Genomic DNA, 20744 nt, shown 5'->3' with positions numbered 1-20744 from the left:
ATTGTTATGTCGATTGCCAAGTTTCAAGCAAAAATACTGATTTTGGGGTTAAACCCCCCCATGAAGGTAGAAAAATGCTGTGTGAGTTTTTCTTCTTAACCTTCCAAAGCCGTTCGCTAAATATCCGTTTCGGGGAAATATGCGTTGTAATTTGATTTCGGTCTCCTGGCTGTAAATGTTAACCGATTTTGATGATATTATATTCATTGTGTAGGTAATTTATTCTAATTACTCAACATTTCAAAATAAAGTCAATATGTATTACCAGGATTTCAGAAACTGGTTCAGAAAGTTAAAAATCCGAAAAATCAATTTTATTTTTAAAATACTCATAACTCCTGACAGCTTTTCTGTATTTAATTATTTCATTGATGTTTGAAATTATCAAGAATCCATCTATCCGACAATGTATAAATATGTTTGGGTCCAATGAAAGCTTTTACCGCTATGACAGATTTTCTGGTAGAAAAAAGTCTTACTTTAAAAAAACGACATCCAGTTTTTGCTTTGCTTAGCTGTATTTCATTTCTCAATGAACCGATTTTAAAAACTCAAATTTTAGTTTTTTGGCGTTAATTTGATCATTATTTTCATAGAACATACTTGGTCTGACAAAACTACCAGTTCATCAGTATATTGGAATGATGATAAAGATGTTTGAAATGTGCGCTTCGGGTCATATTGACCCGAACGGCTTTGGAGGGTTAATTTAATTGGAATAATTCCGAAATTTGCCTGCATATTGGCTGGATTTTTGAGAAAATTTTGAAACAATTTGCCCTTATTTCGCAAAGTTTAAGGATAAAATTGCCTGAATTTGCCCAGCCCGGATACTAATCCCGATACAGCCTGGAAACAATATCTAGTAAGTATTTTGTTTATTGTTCTTTATTTTCAGTTTGGTTTATCATTGATATAGAATCCTGTTTCGAACCTTGGTGTTGCATTTCAATCTAAAATGTGATTAATTTTCCATATTTGAAACTCAAAATTTTGGAATATGAAAAGAAAAAAATAAAAATTCAAACCATTTTTAAGATTTAGATCTGAAATTTTTATCCTTAACTTATATGCAAAGTTGAAGCATAGAAAAGTTTCATGAGTTCAAAATTGAAAAGTGTGAAACAATTTCATCATTCACAATTTCATTTAAATTTACAATTACAATTACGAGTAAATACTTAAAAAAAATCACATTGAAAACCGTGAATAAAGATTCAAATATATGATTTCTGGTTAAGGGTTCTGATACAAATTTTGCTTTTTGGTTTCAAATTCAAAGGATTTCTTATCTGGAATTTTGATTCAGGTTTTGAATTTGGGTTCAAAATGCAGAAATAAAATCTAAGGTTTGTATTCAGATTGAGCTCAAATTTAAGTTTAATTATCAATTTTAAAATATCAATGTTAAAATATCATGAAGGATTCAATTTGAAGGAAATTACAGTTTCATAACATTGATTCTTGATTCAAAATTAAAATTTAAATTCAATCAAAGTCAGTTTTGGAACATTTCAAAGAATTTGCTATTGAAAAATCTAAATTTTAATTTCGAAAACTTCAATCAAAGGATTTAAATTATCAAATATAAAATAATAAATGATAATTTTTAACTTTTTTTCAAAGGTTCTAAGCTTAGCTTAATTGACTACTCACATCCACCTCAAATCATCGAACTCGAAATTATTTATTACAAGTGGTCATACGAAATCGGGAAGCATAAATTGTGCACATTTTTTTTAATCCAATATATACGGTATTATTTATCTTAATTCATTAACTTCGAATTCCATGATCGCAGGCGTTAGATTCACAAAATCAAAGGTTTTAACTAAAATCTTAAATTTTCATCGAGTTTACAAGAGTAGAAAATAAACCTTATTTGCACGGTAAAAATATTTTTTTACTTTTAATTTTGAATATTTGATACAGTTTTACCCATGCATAAAATGGTTTTGCTTGGGGCTTGGAAGAATAAGCTTGCTATGGTAAGTGAGTAAAAAAAGTTTTTTTTTCAAAATGATGCGTTTAAAATCGATTTTTTTATTTAAGTCGTTTTTACATCATTGTGCCACTCGCGACTTTTATCAACTATTCAGTTGGTGCGCCAGTCATTGAAATACTTATCTAAAACAACTGTGTTCGATGTTCGATTGGCTCGAACTCTCGGACATCAGCTCAGGAGGCAATTGATTTACCAACTGAGATAAATCACAAGTCCCCATATTTTTAAAGCTTCATGAAAACAAAAATTGGCAACTCTAGGACTTATTATCAAAAATAAATAACTTTAAATGCATAATAACTTTAACCTGAATAATGTGTACTTAATACAAATACATTTTTTCAATAGTGTATGCATTGTCCAAGCAAAAATGTTATATAAAAAAATGTCATCAAAACCCCCCCTCCCCATGAGCCGGTTCTTCCTACGGCCCTGAAAACTTGTATATGGTTTTATGGTTAGATATATGGTAATTTTCCGGCATTTGAGTGTAAAAGAACCAGCCATGGTTCTACAAATCATCTTTTTACAAACCAGTCGTTTTTCCAAGTTATTCCCCAAGATACCTAGAACCAGTCTGCTTACGTAAACCGAAATCTAAATCCTATGAACTAGGAATCTTAATCGAAGTTTTTCTTTTCGATTAAAGTCGTTTTAACATCTTCATGTCATTCGCGAAGGATGCACCTATCTGCACATAAAATCTGCGTGTGACTTAATCAGTCATATAATTTTGGTTCTAAAATTCAAACCTGACTCTTAATTTTTGAAAAAAAAATCATTTTTTTTTTATTCAATTCAGAAAAAAAATAGTTCTCTGGTTTACAATTTCAAGGCTAAATATGCTTCAGATAAAATGAGCTTCGTCAGAAAAAGAAAATCTCATGCCAATTTTTATAGAAATTTAAGTGTGAAAAATAAACCAATATCAGAATATTAAATTAAAATGAAATATCAGAAAAATAATTTCAATTTACACTAGTTATGGAGTCAGATAAAAATTCCGTTTGGTTCTTATCACATCTTACTCTTGAAATCTTAAACTATTGGGTTTTGAATTTCAAATCTATATCTTAATTATTTTGAACTAAACTATTTTTGAAGTGCAGTAAAATTTTAAACCTTATTTTTGTTTTCGAATGTATTGTGTATTGTATTTTTAAGTATGATGCAGTACAAACTGTTTATATTTGCCTTATTTTTAATACAGATAAGTTGAATTTTTATACATTATTTCATCTGTATTCTGAAATCAAATATATCTTTAAACACAGTTTGCAAATTTTACTGGTCAATGGTTCTTCGTTTTCTTCATGGACAGTAGAATCGAAATCATCGATCTCTGAACAGTAAACAATGAAGGTGAGCCATCAAGGTGCAGCCTATCAACTGATGCTATCGATGTGCATCTGCATCTTGCAAAAGGTGGTCCAGCGATAGTGATGATGGATAAAGTTACCCATCAACTTGGTGCTCTCTTTTAGTAAAACTTGAATGACGGAAAACTTACACCAGATCAAAAGAGCAAGATAAGCAAAAAAAAGTCTAGAAAGAAAGTTGTAATCCGATAGTAACACACCAAGAGAGACGTTGCGCTTTCTTCACATTTTTGCCCGTTGCTCTAGAAAAAGATGCTCCCGAAAGCAGGCTCCAGCTCGTCTCTTCGTGTTCGATGCGCTATTGAGTTTGAGTAATTGAGTATCAAATTTCCTGTCTTGGGTTGGTGTCATAAATATGAGGCCCGCAAATTGGATGCTGCGGCATGGAAGCGATATGCATTACAGAGCGCACTGTGCCGAAGGAAGACTCGTTTTTCTAACCTAATCTCCGGTCATCTGTTGCTGATGTCATTCATATCTGAGACGTGAGCGCCCTCAGTGATACTAGTTTTATGAATCCATGAAGTGTAACAACACAAAAATGAAGAAACTTTTCCCTGGTCGAGTTTTGTGGGGCAATCTAATCTCATGAGGCATCACCAACGGTGGCTGTAATAAATCATCTGATTCCTTGGCATAGTCGAATGGTGCTTCTGTGAGAAATATCTTCTGAACATCTTTTGAACAACTTGTAGTTGTGATGGAAGCAAACATGACAGGGAAATTTTTGGTGCCAACTGACTAATTTCTCGATTTATAAGAGTTTCCCATGGGTGGGTAGGAGGAAACTGATATGGCAAGATGATTTCCCCCCATTAAAGATGTTGAAAGAAAAGAAGAAAATACATTTAGCTAACTTTGCGCACATTCTTAGGCATATGTTTTTGTTTTGATGTGATATCTCAATTTTGTCAGCACTCTTGCACTCATCATATTATCAATATTTTTTTTTAATCTTAGAAACTTTGCTTTGTTGACTACGCACCAAATTTTTAAATATTAAATATATTTTAGCTATCAGTTTTGAAGAACTCAAAACACATAATTTAACAATTTTTCACGGTCGCCATGGATAATAAACAGCAACAAGTTTTTTTCATATATTTTTTTCTTATCAAAATTGATTATTTCAATTTGAATGTAATGATTGAAATTAATCAGATACATTTCGATTTGCATAATCATTTTTATACATATTGTCTAGAGTTTGATTAAATGTTTTGTGTGTGTTTCACATACACCATAGATTTTACCATGCTGAAAAGTGATATTCCTTCAATTTTACAAAACAGTGAAAAAGGATTTCAATTTAGTTAGTCTTTTTATTTCTCCTGTTGGCATCCTTACTCTTGTCCTTATTTTGCAAGTTTGCATTGGTCTTACACTGGTGGCTTTTCCTCAGGATTATCTGAATCAAGCCAGCAACCAAAACGATTGGTAGCAGCAAAAGCCCTACAAAACACAACGCCACATCGACCATGTGCCGTTCCCAGAAATTTAGCTCCAGCGCTCCGGAACGTAGATTTGAAACATTTAAGCTCCCTTTGAGTACGCTTTCAATGTAGTAGATGGCTCTGTCCATGGGTTTGATTGGCTGTTCCCGGAATTGTTGCGACGCCTTGAGGGCATTTTCCCGGAATCTGAAGAAGGTTTAAAAATGATCAACAGATGGTTAATGGTAAGAGCAATGGGAAGTATCTTACGATGGATCTTCCAGGATAGTTTTGATCGCTTCCAAAACAATTTCCGATGTGATGTTCTGATAGTCCAACTTCAATCCGTAACCAGCTTTAACAGCTCGATCAACCAAGTAATCCTGATCCCCGACCAGAGGGATCGCTAGGAAAGGTTTACCGTAATGAACCGTCTCCATCATACTCATCAAACCCCCATGGGTGATGTGAAGTCGTACATTGGGATGAGCTAGCAGTTCCTGCTGAGGCATCCAGGGACCAATGATTACGTTTGAGGTTTGATTCTCCAGGGTGATGTTTTCCCACTTCCACATGATCAAGGTACCCGGGAGCTGTGCGAAAGCACCGGTGAAAGATCGCCGGACGTAAGCCGGAAGATCCGTTGACTTGGTATTGGTCCCTAGACTAAAGTAGATCACACCGTTCTTGGCTGCTTCCAACCAGTTGATGACGTCCTGATGGGGTAAAAGAAAGTATTAAGAGTTGTTGAGCTCAAAAGTAGCAGTTAATGCCCATACCTCAGACATCCCGTGATCCTCAATCTTCCTCAAATGAAGACCTCCGATCTCAATCATGCTAGGGACCATCGGCCTCGGGTAGGTGATCATCGGATTCGAGTTGACCAGTACCAAGCTAACGTTGTGGATTATATCCAGCAGTGGAGGTGGATTTCGGCATCCGAAATGCCTCCGATACACAGCTTCCTGAGAGGGAAGGTACAGGTACTTGTAGTTGAACTGTTCACTGAGCGAAACGAAGGTGTTCCACATTCGTTGCTCGAACGTCATTCGATCCGAGTATCCCAGGGAGCTGATGGGATTATAGGCCGGGTTGTGAGGGTTGGCCACCATTTCATTGGTGAACTTGTTGACAGCCGTTGAACTGTACACGATAGCTGGGATTTGATAGTGCACAGCTAAACTGGAAGATGTCAGAAGGTTGAATTACAAGATATGATCTAAGATATTTTTTAATCATTACCCTAGCAGACTGTCGGAGAGAACTTGATCTAGCAGAAGTAGGTCAAAGGTCTCTGTTGTGTTTTTAAGAAGCTCTTGAACTTTCTCATGACCCAAAGTAAAGTCTGCCATTGCTGCTGTCCCGTAGATCAAGTGGCTATTTCCGTAGAAGCTTGATCGGTCCCATTTGGTGAAAATGTTCGTGTTCATGCCATAGTCTACAAAGTCATACAAATTTTTACAAAAGGGTTACAATGATATCATCGAATGAGTTAACTACCTTCAAGGTGGGCAAACATTCCCGTCAGTTTGATTTGTTTGACATTTTCACTTTCGTACTGCACTTCATAGGGGCTTACCACTGTAATCTGCAACGAAAAAAAACAGGATTAGTCTCTTGACAAGTGATTCTTGAAACAGCACAAACATACCTGATGTCCCCGGGAAGCTAACTGTTCGAATAGCACTTGACCGAAGATGTAGTTCGTTTTACTCGTACTAGGGAATACGGCCAATATCTTCCCGCCCAAACAGATACTCAACTGAATCAATAAAAATACAAAAATCGCAAACCTTCTCATCTTCAAACAAATATTCTAAGACACGTCCGCAATGTCAACAACAATCCCGTAGGTTCGATCGAACATTTTTGGAATCGCACGATGGGATGGATTTCGATTGAAGCTTTTTTTTACCTCACAATGGCACCGATTTTTCGATAAGCTACGTCTACACATGGTGATAACCGACTGTTGTTTGACTGATAAAGGTGACGAATACTTGGGGGCCACGTTAGCGTTCGATAACGCCTGGTTAAACTTTCCCGATGTTTGGAACACGTTCAGTGTTTAATTATGCACTTTACGTATGTGGTTCAAAAGTGCGTGCAGAGGCGTCTGTCTGAGGGAATTCGTTCATTGTGATTGATTTTTGGCGTTAGTTTTTCGGCCTTTGAATTGAATTAGGAATGAGTAATAACTTAACGCAATTTTGTTTAGGTAGTACCTACTTGAAATGTAGGTTTTTTTTTTAAATATTTTCAGCAGATCATTTAAAACTATTCTAAGGATAATTAACAACATGATAGTGATAGTATTTAAAACAGTCAAGAGATTGACTGGTTTTCTGTGGGGCTACGAGCGATGGATGTTAGGCGATTCACCGAGGCCGATTAACCATCCAAAGGTTATCGAAGGATGTTAAGCGGAATGGACATAAGGTCAAATTATTAAGATGCCGAATTGAATATTAGGCCAAATTATTTTACATTGATGGCCAATTGGCTTGGCGCCCATTTGACCGAACAACCGTCAACAAAAAAAAATTCGACCATTCGATCTAACGTCTATTATCTGGATCGAGTAGGTCGCTCTGAACCACCCTAAGTAAGGAAAGGCCTAGTTGTTACATCGTCATGCTGGTAGTATACGCGCCGAAATGCATCAGCACCGAGATGATTCTAGACTGGATCGAGCCAAAGTAGGTCCCTGGTTTGACCTCTTTTCCTGACCAGCCATCCTAGAGTAGGGATCCACAGTAAGCGGTAGAGCCCTGTTAGGCGCTATGATCATTTAGTATCCGGGCACTTTATTTCGGTGATAGCTACGTTAATAGAGATCGGATACGCCAAACTTTAGTAGCGTTGTGTTGGTTATGAAAAGGACTATCTTGCCTATTTTTGATAGATTTTTAAGTTAACGTGTGTTTGAGATATTTACGATGCAAAAAGACATGGTAAAAATAATTTTGCACAAATTTGCTCCTTTTACGCATTTTGCGCCTCAAAAATTCTTCATTGTTGACTGGAAAGCTCATGAACTGTTGGTTTTTTCTGTTTTTTTTTGTCGAACCAAGTGGATAAGAAGTATAAGGAGCCACTCTAGGATCCACAAGAAGTTCAAACCAACCATCGGAGTGCAACCCTTGATCTTAAATATGGTAAAAAGTCTATGGTTATTGGGGATAACTTAATGCAGACTCCTTAAATAACGCAAAAAATCCATTTCCGGCAGGCAAAAAGTGTAGCCTGACTAGTAGACACCAAGTAAATAACTAATAATGATCAGTTCCAAAGATCGCAATCTGTGCATCCGGTTTTTACGCAATATGACAGATGTGTTCTGATGGACAACAAAATTTATGTTAAAACCGGATTTAAGAAATCAAATTCTTCGAGATGCCTACTCATGAAAAGGTTCCAACCAGATTCCAATTGCTTTTTTCAGGTGAGTTTTTGTAAAATATCATGATTTTGCAAAGGTTTTGCTTCTGTGTTAAAAAAAATAAATCAATACATGACTGAAAAAAGTGTGCAAAGATAAAAAAGAGATTTCATGAAAAAGTTAGAGCATTTTTTTAAATCATTGATAAATAATTTTCTTTATATTTTTACATTAAATGTCATATTGACACCTTCAATTCCTCCATAGAAAGTTTTTCGATCAAATGAATAGTTTTTAAAATACACACGTTTGTAACTTCCCGGATACTAAATGATCATAGCCTTAATGTCAAAGAGACTAAAATAGGCAGGTTAGTAGCCGTGTAGGCCATAGTCTGTGTGCTAAAAAGTCCACTAAATTGTTATTAGGTGTAGTTCATACAGTCCACTTAATCTATCTATATCTATATCTATATATAAAATGGATTTCTGTCTGTCTGTCTGTCTGTTCCCTATAGACTCGAAAACTACTGATTCGATTTGCGTGAAACTTGGAAAATGGGGGTATTGGAGGCAGGGGAAGGTTCCTGTTATGGTTTGAGACCCCTCCCTATCACTGGAAAGGGGGAGGGGATCTCTCAAATAAAAGTAACAAGTCTTCATAACTCGAGAACTGATCCTTCAAATGGAACCAAATTTGGCATGGGAGTGTATTTTGGTACGAAAAATGTTTCTATGATGGTTTGGTACCCCTCTCTCCTTCAGATGGAGAAATAGTAAGCGGGGAGGAGGCTCCCATACAATTTTTCGCACTATTCGAGAACTTATCAAGCAAACGAAGAGTATATGGGTAGGAAAAATATTTTAAAGATGGTTTGAGACTCCTTCCTCCTTCCAGTGTGGAAATAGAAAAGGAGGAAGGACCTCCCATACAATTATTTGCCAAATTCGAGAACTAATCAAGCAAATGGAACCAAATTTGACATGGGTGCTCAAGTAGCATTTTAAGTTTTATAGTAGGCTACTAGACCAAGGTTTATAAGAGACTGAAAGAGTCTTACAAAGCAATTGGTGATACTTGGATGGTTATTGAGTACGAGAAATGTTTCGATATCATTGTTTGGGACTCCACCTTCTTCAATTGGGGAGATACAAAGGGGGGAGGGGGTTGTCCATACATATTTTTTTAAATTATTCGATAGCTTATCATGCATATGATCCAAATTTTGCATAGAATATTTAAGGCTACGAGTCAAGATTCTACGATGTTTGAGACCCATTTGTCCTTCCACTTTACTGAGTGGATAAGAAGGGGGAAGGAGTTCTTCCATACAGTTTTATTGTTTACTCGAGAAAAAATCGAACAAAAAAAAGCAAAGTTATCATGATAGTATATGCAAGGAGGAAAAATGTTTTTTTATGTTGCGAGACCACTCCTTTTCTCCAACGGGTTGAGGAGAAGGAGGAGGGAGGTTTTCATACAATATTTTTGGATCACTCGAGAACTTATAATTCAAATTAAATAGCAGAGGTTATTTGAGAAGAGTTTTTTCTAAGATTGCTTAAGGCTTCCTCCTCCTTGCACTGATTCGATATGAAGAAGGAACGGAAGCTCCCATACTTTTTCCTTTCAATGCTCATCAGTGCTAATCTAGCAGATAATAACAAATTGGGAAGAAATTTGTTAATACAAGAGATATTTCTAAGATGTTTGGTACCTCTCAAGGGAAAGGAAAGAGAAGAGAGGTGCCATACGTTTGTTTTAACAAATTCAAGAGCTCATTAAATAAATTTGACCAAATTTTACATGGGACAGTATAAGGGTACGAGAAATGATTGTGAGACTATTAAATAACACCCTTTGCACCATCAAGTGGGATAAGTGAGGGAAAAAGGAGTTCCGCACAATTTGTTTGTATAACTTGAGAACTTATCCAACAAATGGAACCAAATTTGAAAAAAAAAGTACTCGAGTACCATTTTTGGAAAACAATTTCAGATGAAGTTTTACAAAAAAATATTCAGAGAATCATATCTTTTTTTTCTTCAAATGATAATTTGATGTGAGAGCTTTCATTATAAAGATATCGAAAATTTATTTAAAATGAAATTTTTTTGACACAATTCATTGATATTTAGAAGGTGTAGCTAAGCACACCGGGTCAGCTAGTATATGTATATTAGACTGAGTCGATTTGGGGTCATTTTTGAATTTCTCAAACCCTGGGGTCTAAAAAGCTTTGTCTTGATCCCAAACTCATCCATGATTTTTTGCAGAATTTTTAAGAAACGTTTACATGAGTAAATTTCAACTTTTTGGTTTGTATGGGAAAATTGAATATTTTGTACTGAAAAATCAACTTCATTTTGGTTTCTTCTGTGGAACCGAGCCAGCTGACAGCTTTTATGCCAATTTATAAAATTTCTAAAGGAAATTCTCCGCTGAACAACTTTGTCCAAGACCGTAACTTCGTATCTTATTAGGCATAAAAGTTATTAGCTGTTTAACAGGTATATGTCTTTTCGCATTGATAAACGATAAATTCAATTGACATCACTGCTGGAGACTCGCGAAGTATTGCATGAAAAGTAGCCATGAAATACCCCGTTAGGAACCCTGCAGGGATGTCATTTGAATTTATTGTTTATCAAGGCAAAAAGACATACCTCTGTTATACAGCAAATAACTTTTTTGCCTAATAAGAAACGAAGTTACAGTCTTCGACAAAGTTGTTCAGCGGAAAATTTTCTGTAGAAATTTTATAAATTGGCATAAAAGCTGTCAGCTGGCTCGGTTCCACAGAAGAAACCAAAATGGAGATGATTTTTCAGTACAAAATATTCAATTTTCCCATACAAACCAAAAAGTTGAAATTTACTCAAGTAAACGTTTCTTAAAATTCTGCAAAAAATCATGGATAAGTTTTGAACCAAGGCGTAGCTTTTTAGACCCCAGGGTTTGAGAAATTCCAAAATGACCCCAAATCGACTCAGTCTATTGCTATACTTAAGCGATTAGGTACAGTCAGTCAAACTTAACAGAAAAGTAAAAATTAAAAATTTTCATTTATTTTTGACATTTCAAATTTTGGCTAATTTGACAAAAAGCGAGAAAAATGTGCTTTATCGGTTATTCAAGTATCGCAATGAACTCAGACAATATCCAAATGATGTTTATTCAACTTTTGCATGAGAAATGGGTATATACTTGTAGCACATCATCTCGATTGTGCTAATCGTCATCACAATTGTCACAATCGTCATCGGTGCCACATCTAGGAACCCGATAAATTATAGCAAAATTGTAATCTATACACAATAGAAACACACACACTAAGGAACACACACTTGATCCAAATTTTGATTTCAATAAAACACACATCCAGTTTAGGCTTACAACTCAATCAGAGCACATCATTTCATTTTGATCTGAAAGCCCCAAAATTGATAAGAGTGCCTAAAGATTGGTGACCCCAGACAAAAACCGAAATCGTATCTCGTGTCTCGCTAATTCATACTTATTTTCGGTCGATTACGTGCACGCGAAATGGAGGATAATAAATCCAACACCTCGAATCTGCAGCCGGTCGTTGAAACGATACACGCGCCGCGGCTTAATCCACCCAATATGGCCGACGCGAACATCGAAACTTACTTCATGTCACTGGAGTTCTGGTTCGCAGCCTCTGGAATCGGGCCGCAACATGACTCCCGTAAGTTCAACATTGTGATGGCACAAGTGCCCCCAAATAAATTGACCGAACTGAGGTCGATTATTGAGGCCACTCCAGCAAGCGACAAGTACACCTACATTAAGACGAAGCTCATCGAGTATTTCGCCGATAGTCAACAGCGGCGCCTGCAACGTGTTTTGTCGGATATGCCATTAGGGGATCTAAAGCCAAGTCAACTCTACAACGAGATGAAACGAGTTGCGGGTAATTCCCTAGCCGACACTGTATTGGTTGACTTGTGGGCGACTCGATTACCTCCGCATGCTCAAGCCGCAGTTATTGCATCGAGAGGCGACACGAACGACAAAATCACCATTGCTGACGCCATCGTGGATTCTATGGGACTACGAAAAATCCACGCAATCGAATACAATGGACCAAATTCAGCAATGGCGACTTCACATGGTGCAGAGACAGCAGCTAGCGATCCGATCCAGGAGCTTAAACGGGAAATCGCTGAGCTCTCCAAAAGGCTTGATAAAGTGCTACCCATTCAGCGGAATATACGCAGTCGGCCGCGTTCCCGTTCTCGAGGAAATGAGCAGCAGTACCCTCGCCAGTCAAGAGAGTCATCGGTTGGGTTGTGCTGGTATCATCGTACGTTCGGAAACGATGCCCGCAGATGCCTCCAACCCTGCTCAAGTGACCACCACGTTTCCTCTAGCCAACAATGACGTCGCTCTGCTGAATCTGTGGTGGAAATTGGCGAACTTTCCAACACAGCTGCAATCTATCGCCTGAAAATTACGGACGCTACTACCTCCTTGCAATTTTTAATCGACACGGGTGCCGATGTGTCAGTAGTGCCGAAAGGATTGCATTCAGCTAGAGTTAAACCAACAACAGTGAAACTGTTCGCCGCTAACGGAACTCAAATTAAAGTGTACGGTGAAGTGTTACTAAAAGTTAATCTCGGTCTTCGTCGTGAGTTTTTGTGGTCTTTTCTTATTGCCGATGTTTCATCGAGCATAATCGGTGCGGACTTTATAAGAAACTTTGATCTTCTGATCGATTTAAAGCGAAACCGTCTTATTGACAATATGACTCGTCTTGAGTCAGTGGGCTCACTCACAGCCACTAGTGAATATTCCCTGAAGACTTTCAGTGCAGTGCTCCCCTATGCTGAAATACTGGCAGAATTCCCAAGTATTACTCGGCTAGCACCTCCAGGGACTGTTAGTCAGTCGTCGATCGTTCACCGCATCGAAACAACCGGTCAGCCGGTTTTTTCAAGGCCACGTCGTCTGGCGCCAGATAAACTCGAAGCAGCTCGAACCGAGTTCGAAAATCTTATGAAACTGGGTATCTGTCGACCGTCCAGCAGCAATTGGGCCAGCCCTCTCCACATGGTAAAAAAAGCAGATGGTTCCTGGCGTCCATGTGGAGATTACCGTGCCCTGAACGCCCAGACAGTTCCTGACCGGTACCCTTTACCGTATTTGCAAGACTTCACGACCATCCTACAAGGTAAATCTGTGTTTTCGAAAGTGGACTTGCAAAAAGCGTTTCATCAAGTGCCTATTCATCCCAACGACATTCCAAAAACGGCAATCACGACGCCATTTGGGCTGTTTGAATTTTCATTTATGACCTTCGGTCTGAGAAACGCTGCCCAAACCTTCCAGCGGCTCATTCACGAGGTGGTCAGGGGGTTTGATTTCGTGTTTCCGTACATCGATGATTTATTCATCGCCTCCTCGTCGCCCGAAGAGCACCGAGATCATTTGCGTCTGCTTTTTGAAAGACTTCAACATCACAAATTAGCAATCAATGTTGCCAAATGCGAATTTGGCCGCGAAGTGCTCAACTTTCTTGGACATTCCGTTTCTCACCAAGGTATTAGTCCATTACCAGAGCGTGTTGAGGCAGTCCGAAATTTCAAACAACCGAACACAGTGAAGGACTTAAAAAGTTTTTTAGCCATGATAAACTTTTACCGACGGTTTGTCCCGAATGCCATCGAAGCTCAAATTCCATTGCTTCAAATGATTCCAGGGAACAAACGCAACGATCGTACACCGTTAGTTTGGAGTGAAGAAACTACAAAAGCTTTCGACCAGTGTAAGCAACAACTTGCCCAAGCAACCCTTTTAGCACATCCTGCTAAAAAAGCCGATCTTTCTCTGTGGGTGGACGCTTCCGACATTGCAGCGGGTGCTGTACTGCACCAAATTGTGGATGGAGGAATTCAACCGCTGGGATTTTTTTCGAAAAAGTTCGACAAAGCTCAGCTTCGCTACAGCACCTACGATCGTGAGCTAACCGCGATCTACCTCGCAGTGCGGCACTTTAAATTTATGTTGGAAGGAAGACGCTGCCACATCTATACCGATCACAAGCCGATCATTTATGCATTTCACCAAAAGCTCGATAAAGCTTCCAATCGACAAGCTCGTCACTTGGACTTTATCGGGCAAATCACGACGGATATTCGACACATAGTTGGCAGGAAAAACATCGTAGCCGATTTGCTCTCTCGCATTACGGCCATCGAAAGTAACCATCCACTCGATTTCGATGCCCTCGCCGAAGACCAGAAAACGGATGAAGAACTTCAAAATATTTTGAAAGGTAAATCTAAATCGTCTTTAAAGCTAAAACTTTTTACCGTTCCAGGCAGCACAAAACAATTATTTTGTGATTGCTTCGGCGAACGCATTCGCCCATTTGTTACGAAACGTTTTCGCAACGCAGCTCTACAAGCAACACATCACCTATCGCACCCAGGAACGCGCGCAACAGCCAAGCTAATGACGGAGAGATTTGTTTGGCCAAGCATCCGGAAAGAAAGCATCGCTTTCGCCAGAAGCTGCTTCCAATGTCAACGCTCGAAGGTGACTAGACACACACAATCACCGGTCACTCGCTACTCAACGCCAGACTGTCGTTTTTCCCATATCAACATCGACATTGTTGGACCTTTTCCACCAAGCAAAGGGAACCGTTATTGCCTCACTGTCATCGATCGGTTCAGTCGCTGGCCCGAAGCCTTCCCTATCCCAGACATGACGGCTCCAACTATAGCCGAAGCTCTAGTTACCGGATGGATTGCTCGTTTTGGTGTGCCCAACAGCGTCACAACTGACCAAGGTAGGCAATTTGAATCATCATTGTTTTCCGAGCTGACTCGTCTTCTTGGTACTACTCATCTCCGCACAACCGCTTACCACCCGCAATCGAATGGTATCATAGAGCGGTGGCACAGGACGTTGAAATCATCAATCCTTTGCCACGATCCCGTTCACTGGAGCGAACACTTACCGGTGATCCTCCTTGGATTGCGTACGGTCTACAAAGAAGACATCAAAGCGTCGCCAGCAGAGATGGTTTACGGAACGACATTGCGAATACCATCCGAGTTTTTCGTCGACAACTCAGAGAAGCCGAATGAAGCCGAATTTGTCGCTAATCTCCGCCAAGCGATGCGAAATTTACGCCCGAAGAAGACCGCCTGGCACGGCGAACGAAAAGTTTTCGTGCATCAAGATCTGCAATCGTGCAAGAACGTTTTCGTGCGTAACGATTCTGTGCGACCATCGTTATCGCCTCCATATGAAGGCCCGTTTGAAGTGTTAGGCCGAACCGAAAAGTTCTTCAAAGTGAACCTCAAAGGGCGGAAGGTGAATGTTTCCGTGGATCGACTGAAACCTGCATACTCTGCGGAGGAACAACAATCATCGGGTACGACTGTCCCTACAACTACTACAACTGCCTTGGATTCTACGGCTAGGGTTACCCGTTCGGGTCGACGAGTAATTATTCCACTTCGCTATCGCTGAACGAATCCAAGTCGTCTAGGAGGGGAGCTATGTAGCACATCATCTCGATTGTGCTAATCGTCATCACAATTGTCACAATCGTCATCGGTGCCACATCTAGGAACCCGACAAATTATAGCAAAATTGTAATCTATACACAATAGAAACACACACACTAAGGAACACACACTTGATCCAAATTTTGATTTCAATAAAACACACATCCAGTTTAGGCTTACAACTCAATCAGAGCACATCATTTCATTTTGATCTGAAAGCCCCAAAATTGATAAGAGTGCCTAAATACTCTTTCACAGGGTCTTTAAATGTGTGAATTTGAATTGAAAATTAACAAAATTAGGATTTATTTCTCGAGTTTGAAAAATAACCTATCTTCTATAACTTTAAATCATATATTTGATATTTGAACCAAATAGTACCGTTAAAAATATGTTTTGATTCGCAGCAATTCGAAATATAACAGCTTAAAAAGTACAAGTTTTTGATAAAAAAAATCCTTATAAATTACAAACACCTACATATACAAGCTTGCGCTCTGAGAAAAAAATGTTCGGATTTTTATTTCATATAAATGCTTAAAAGACATTTTTGTTGTATGAATCAATTCGCTTATTCAAACGAAGTCAGAAAACTGTTTTTATCTCGACACACCTTAACATTTTAATATTTAAAAAATTATAATTTTACGAAACATCATATGTAAGAAGTGTCTTCAGTAAAGTTGCCCCAAATTCCGTTTACTACAACTTCGTGTCAGACATTTTGGTTCTTTCTGTTCTTCTTCACATTTACCTAAGTCTCAATTGATTCCAATTCTGAGAATAAATTAAATATATAAATTTCAAATACAAAATATGATATGTTACTTACTTTGAATATTTTCTTTTCATACTCGGAAATGATGAGTTTAATATGGAAATTGCATCTTATTTAAGTTTGAAATACAAAACCAAGAAAAGACTCTGGATTTTGTACCAACCGAGCATAACCCGAGACTTTTATTTCAAAATTTTCCTCAAAATCCGATCAATATTCAGTAAACCTTTAAAATTCTTAAATAAAAATCATATAGAAAATCACTTGGAAAAATGCTTCCAAAATTCAAAATTATAAATGATTTTTTTTTATTATGCAAATAAAGTGAAAAAATCGGACAATATTCTCTTGGATTTTAATTTTCGGAATTTTTTTATCAACAATTGATTTTAAAAAAAACTGTAGTAGAATCGTATAGGTACCTGGGAAAAGATTTCAAAGGTTTAGCTTGAGTCTCGAGTCGAGATTGTTACTCTTGGATCAGTTTAGTCGTTAAAAAAAATTGACCTCCTAATTTTCCAATATTTATGAAATACTTCAGAGAAAAAAAATTGGACATGAAATTTTTGATCCGATTTATTTTGTTTGATTTTCCCCTTCCCTCAATTCCCCTGTAATTTCAAATGATACAGAGAAAAGCATTTTCAGTACTAAAAATTTTGGACCTGTCATATGAGATTTTCCCTAGAAATCGAATGAAGGCTGTTTGAGCCACCGCAAGTTTCAGGATATGATGGTTTAACCCTAAATTTGTCTATATTTTTTAATACAAATACAGAAAAAAGAATTTTTAGTTGCTCAACAGCCTTCATTAGATATCTCAGGAAAAACCACACAAGGTTTCATTTGGTTCGAAATTTTCAAGCCCATTTTTTTCTACAATTTGAACAATTTTAAGAAATAAGGGAGAATTGAGGGTTAAACAACCATATTTCCATTTTTCAGTGGTTCAGACATTGCAATCAGGCTCGTGCAAAGGACTCGTAAATGGTCGTCCATAATAACAATACCAAAAATGCACAATAAATACTGAAATTGTTTTATTAGGCCATTTTCCTACTCATGACCATCAGGCATTCACAGAAAAAATCTACCTATTGTTTTTTTTTTATGTTTTTATATTCTTCATACGAACCTAAATTGTTCAGAACCAAATTTTCTAATCAATGCTGTTTCCGGTTTCCTAAATCTTAATTTGAAATTTTAAGCAGTCTGATTAACTAATTTGAAATAATATTCCCGAAACACGAGAATACGAATTAAAACTTCGAATAAAAACAGAATTTAAAGCTTGGGGAATAAAAAAAACAATCCACACGAATAGAATTCTTAAAATATAACAACAATATTTTAGAGAAATGAAACCCAAATTCTAAAATAAATTTTTGATCAAGTCAGGAATCAGTCACGGGTAAAAATTGTTAGTAAGAAATCATCTAAATATACATTTCTTACCTTCATTCTTTAAAGATGATTGAAAAAGTTCGCGGGAATATCTTTAATTTGTCAAATTTTAATCACGATGATTGAATTAAATTTGATTAAAATAAGATGATAGCATATTTAGATTCAAGAGTGCCAATGATCCAAATATTTTTTTATTCGAATTCTTTCAGTTATCAAAATAAAAGGCTAATTGTTCATTTTTGGATTTCACAATCATAACTTTGTTTATCTATATATATAAAAAGCAATTTCTGTATGTTTGTTTGTTTGTTTGTTTGTTTGTCCTCTATAAACTCAGCCGTCTTAAGGGCTAGAGCGCTGAAATTTGGCATGGATGTTCATTAGGACCAGGAAGGATGAAAAATGTTTTTAGATTTTCGGATGACCCCTTCTGAAGGGGGTCATCCATACAAGACAAATATTGTTTTCGCGATATTGACGTTAATTTTTGTCGGATCGTGTTGAAAATTTGCACATGAGTGTTTTGAAAGACGAGCAACCGATTTCAGGTGTCAAATTTTTTGCAAGGGGTCAGCCAAAGGGGTCGTCCATATTAACTGTTCGCTGTTTTTGCGATATTGACGTTATTATACATCGTATTCAGGTGAAAATTGGTACACGATAGTTTTGGGTGACGTGCAATCGATTTGATGCATCAAATTCAGTGTAAGGGGCCGGCAGAAGGGGTCGTCCATATTAAATTTTCAGAATCTTAGTGATTTTGACGTTTGTATACATCGGATTGGTGTGAAAATTTGCACATAGAAGTTATTAGGAACAAACAACTGATTTCACTTATCCAAACTAAAATCAGGGGTCGGCCAAAGGGGTCGTCCATATTAACTATTCACTGTTGATGCGATATTGTCGTCATTATACATCGGATTCAGACGAAAATTGGTACACGAGAGTTTTGAGAGATGAGCAATAGATTTCAGGTATTCAATTCGGTGTAAGGGGCCGGCGAAGGGGGTCGTCCATATAAACCTTTCAATATTTTTGCAATATCGTCGTTATTTTACATCGGATTGGGATGAAAATTTGCACATGGTAGTTTTTAGGGACGAGCAACCGATTTCAGATGTCAAATGCTTTGCCAGGGGTCGACGAAAGGGGTCGTCCATATAAATTAATTTTTCACTGTTTTTAACAATATTGACGTTATTATACAATGGATTGCTTTGAAAATTTGCACACGGGAGTTTTGAGGAAAGGGCAATCGATTTCAGTCATCAAAGATTATATAAGAGCCCCCGAAAGGGGTTTAACTTTTTGGCAATAATTGCGTTGTTATGCAATGATCGAGTCGAAATTTATACACGTGGTTTTTTGACACGGTCAAAGGATTTCTGATTTCAAATTTAGATGCAGACGCCAGACAAAGTGATCGACCAATATTTTTGCAATTATTACTTAACGATGAATTCAGAAGTGCATCTGGAAAATGCTTGGTAATTGGCTTTCATACAAACTGTTCATGACATATTCCAAGTTGAAAGCGAAACGGAGTTCGTATGGGATCAGCTAGTATATAAATAAAAACAACGAATATGATTATCCTTTAAATTATAAAATAACATATACAATTCAACATTGAAAGCTTATCCCAACAAGGTTTCCTTAAATTACCATTTCCTTAAATTACCAATTATTAACTGATAAAAATATTGATAAGGAATTCCAAGTTTCTTGTGAATATTGAAAGCTCTGAATATATTTTTCCGTTAATTGAAATTTTTGGGCCCTTGAAAGAACAGAAGACACAGACCATGTTTTTTAAATATAAATTTTGATTTACAGGATTCTTAGAAGATTATGTTTCCAGCACACAAAAATTCAGCATTGAAACAAAATGACAAACTAAAAAAAATGCAAAAATTTGATACATTTTTTTTTTTTTTTTTGTAACATCTTTATTTGAAACGGCTCATACCTTTAGGCTTTAAGGAGCCAAACTCATTTTGTTGGTTTACAAATGTGTGCTTAAATCTAGTTCATCACTTTTTATTAGAATAGAAAAGATGATAGATATAGGGAAATATGAAAATAAAAAGAATTATAGACGAAGATCAATAGCTTTTAGAAAAAGATATATCTCGAACATGTAGTCCAAATCTATCACGGCCAGCACATCTCTCACTGGAACATAGGGTGGTTTTCCTCGGGCCCTAAGGGAGTCTATAAAATTCGTTCTAGCGACAAGATGGACCTCACACGACCAAACAATATGCTCGATGTCATGGTAACCTTGGCCGCAACCACACAAATTGCTGCCAGCAATGTCAAAACGATAGAGTACCGCGTCTAAGGAACAATGATTGGACATGAGACGGGAAAATATACGAATAAAATCCCGACTCAGGTCCAATCTATTGAACCAGGGTTTAAGGCTTACCTTTGGGATAATCGAGTGGAGCCACCGACCGTCCTCATCCTCGTCCCATTTGCGCTGCCAGTTAACAAGAGAGTTTCTTCGAACCAGATAGTAAAATTCGTTGAAGACGATTTCACGTTGATACGTGTCGCCTTCCATCGCCCCCACCTTTGCCAGAGAGTCTGCCTTCTCATTGCCCACTATCGAGCAATGAGAGGGAACCCAAACAAAGGTGATGGTAAAGCGACGTTTTAAATTTGATACATTGTAGATGTAGAAAATTCTAAAAAATTATTTTCAAATTTTTAAACTGTACATTAAAATTAGGGCAAATTTATTTGAAAACTAAATTCAAATATTTATTGACGACCGCTTAAATCACCGCTCGTGTATCTTT

General features: G+C 37.3%; 3 protein-coding genes across 4 annotated transcripts in view; 2 read left to right on the top strand and 1 right to left on the bottom strand.

Annotated features, from left to right (window-relative positions):
* LOC129754770 (uncharacterized) overlaps positions 1-20744 on the top strand; it is a 601388-nt gene that overhangs the window by 103762 nt on the left and 476882 nt on the right. The window lies entirely within an intron of this gene.
* LOC129754772 (UDP-glycosyltransferase UGT5-like) lies at positions 4694-6716 on the bottom strand. The gene is made up of 6 exons (XM_055751004.1): positions 6469-6716; positions 6318-6405; positions 6060-6255; positions 5597-5999; positions 5088-5533; positions 4694-5024 (listed from the first exon to the last, which is right to left on the bottom strand). Exons 1-6 carry the CDS (start codon positions 6616-6618, stop codon positions 4694-4696), a joined length of 1614 nt encoding a protein of 537 aa, XP_055606979.1. The 5' UTR covers positions 6619-6716.
* LOC129752393 (uncharacterized) lies at positions 11746-12606 on the top strand. The gene has a single exon (XM_055748182.1). It carries the CDS (start codon positions 11746-11748, stop codon positions 12604-12606), a length of 861 nt encoding a protein of 286 aa, XP_055604157.1.

This window comes from Uranotaenia lowii, chromosome 3, assembly GCF_029784155.1.
Source record: "Uranotaenia lowii strain MFRU-FL chromosome 3, ASM2978415v1, whole genome shotgun sequence".
In the NCBI taxonomy this organism is placed as follows: domain Eukaryota; kingdom Metazoa; phylum Arthropoda; class Insecta; order Diptera; family Culicidae; genus Uranotaenia; species Uranotaenia lowii.
The sequence above is the reverse complement of the archived record's forward strand: the minus strand, read 5'-3'. Positions and strand labels throughout refer to the sequence as shown.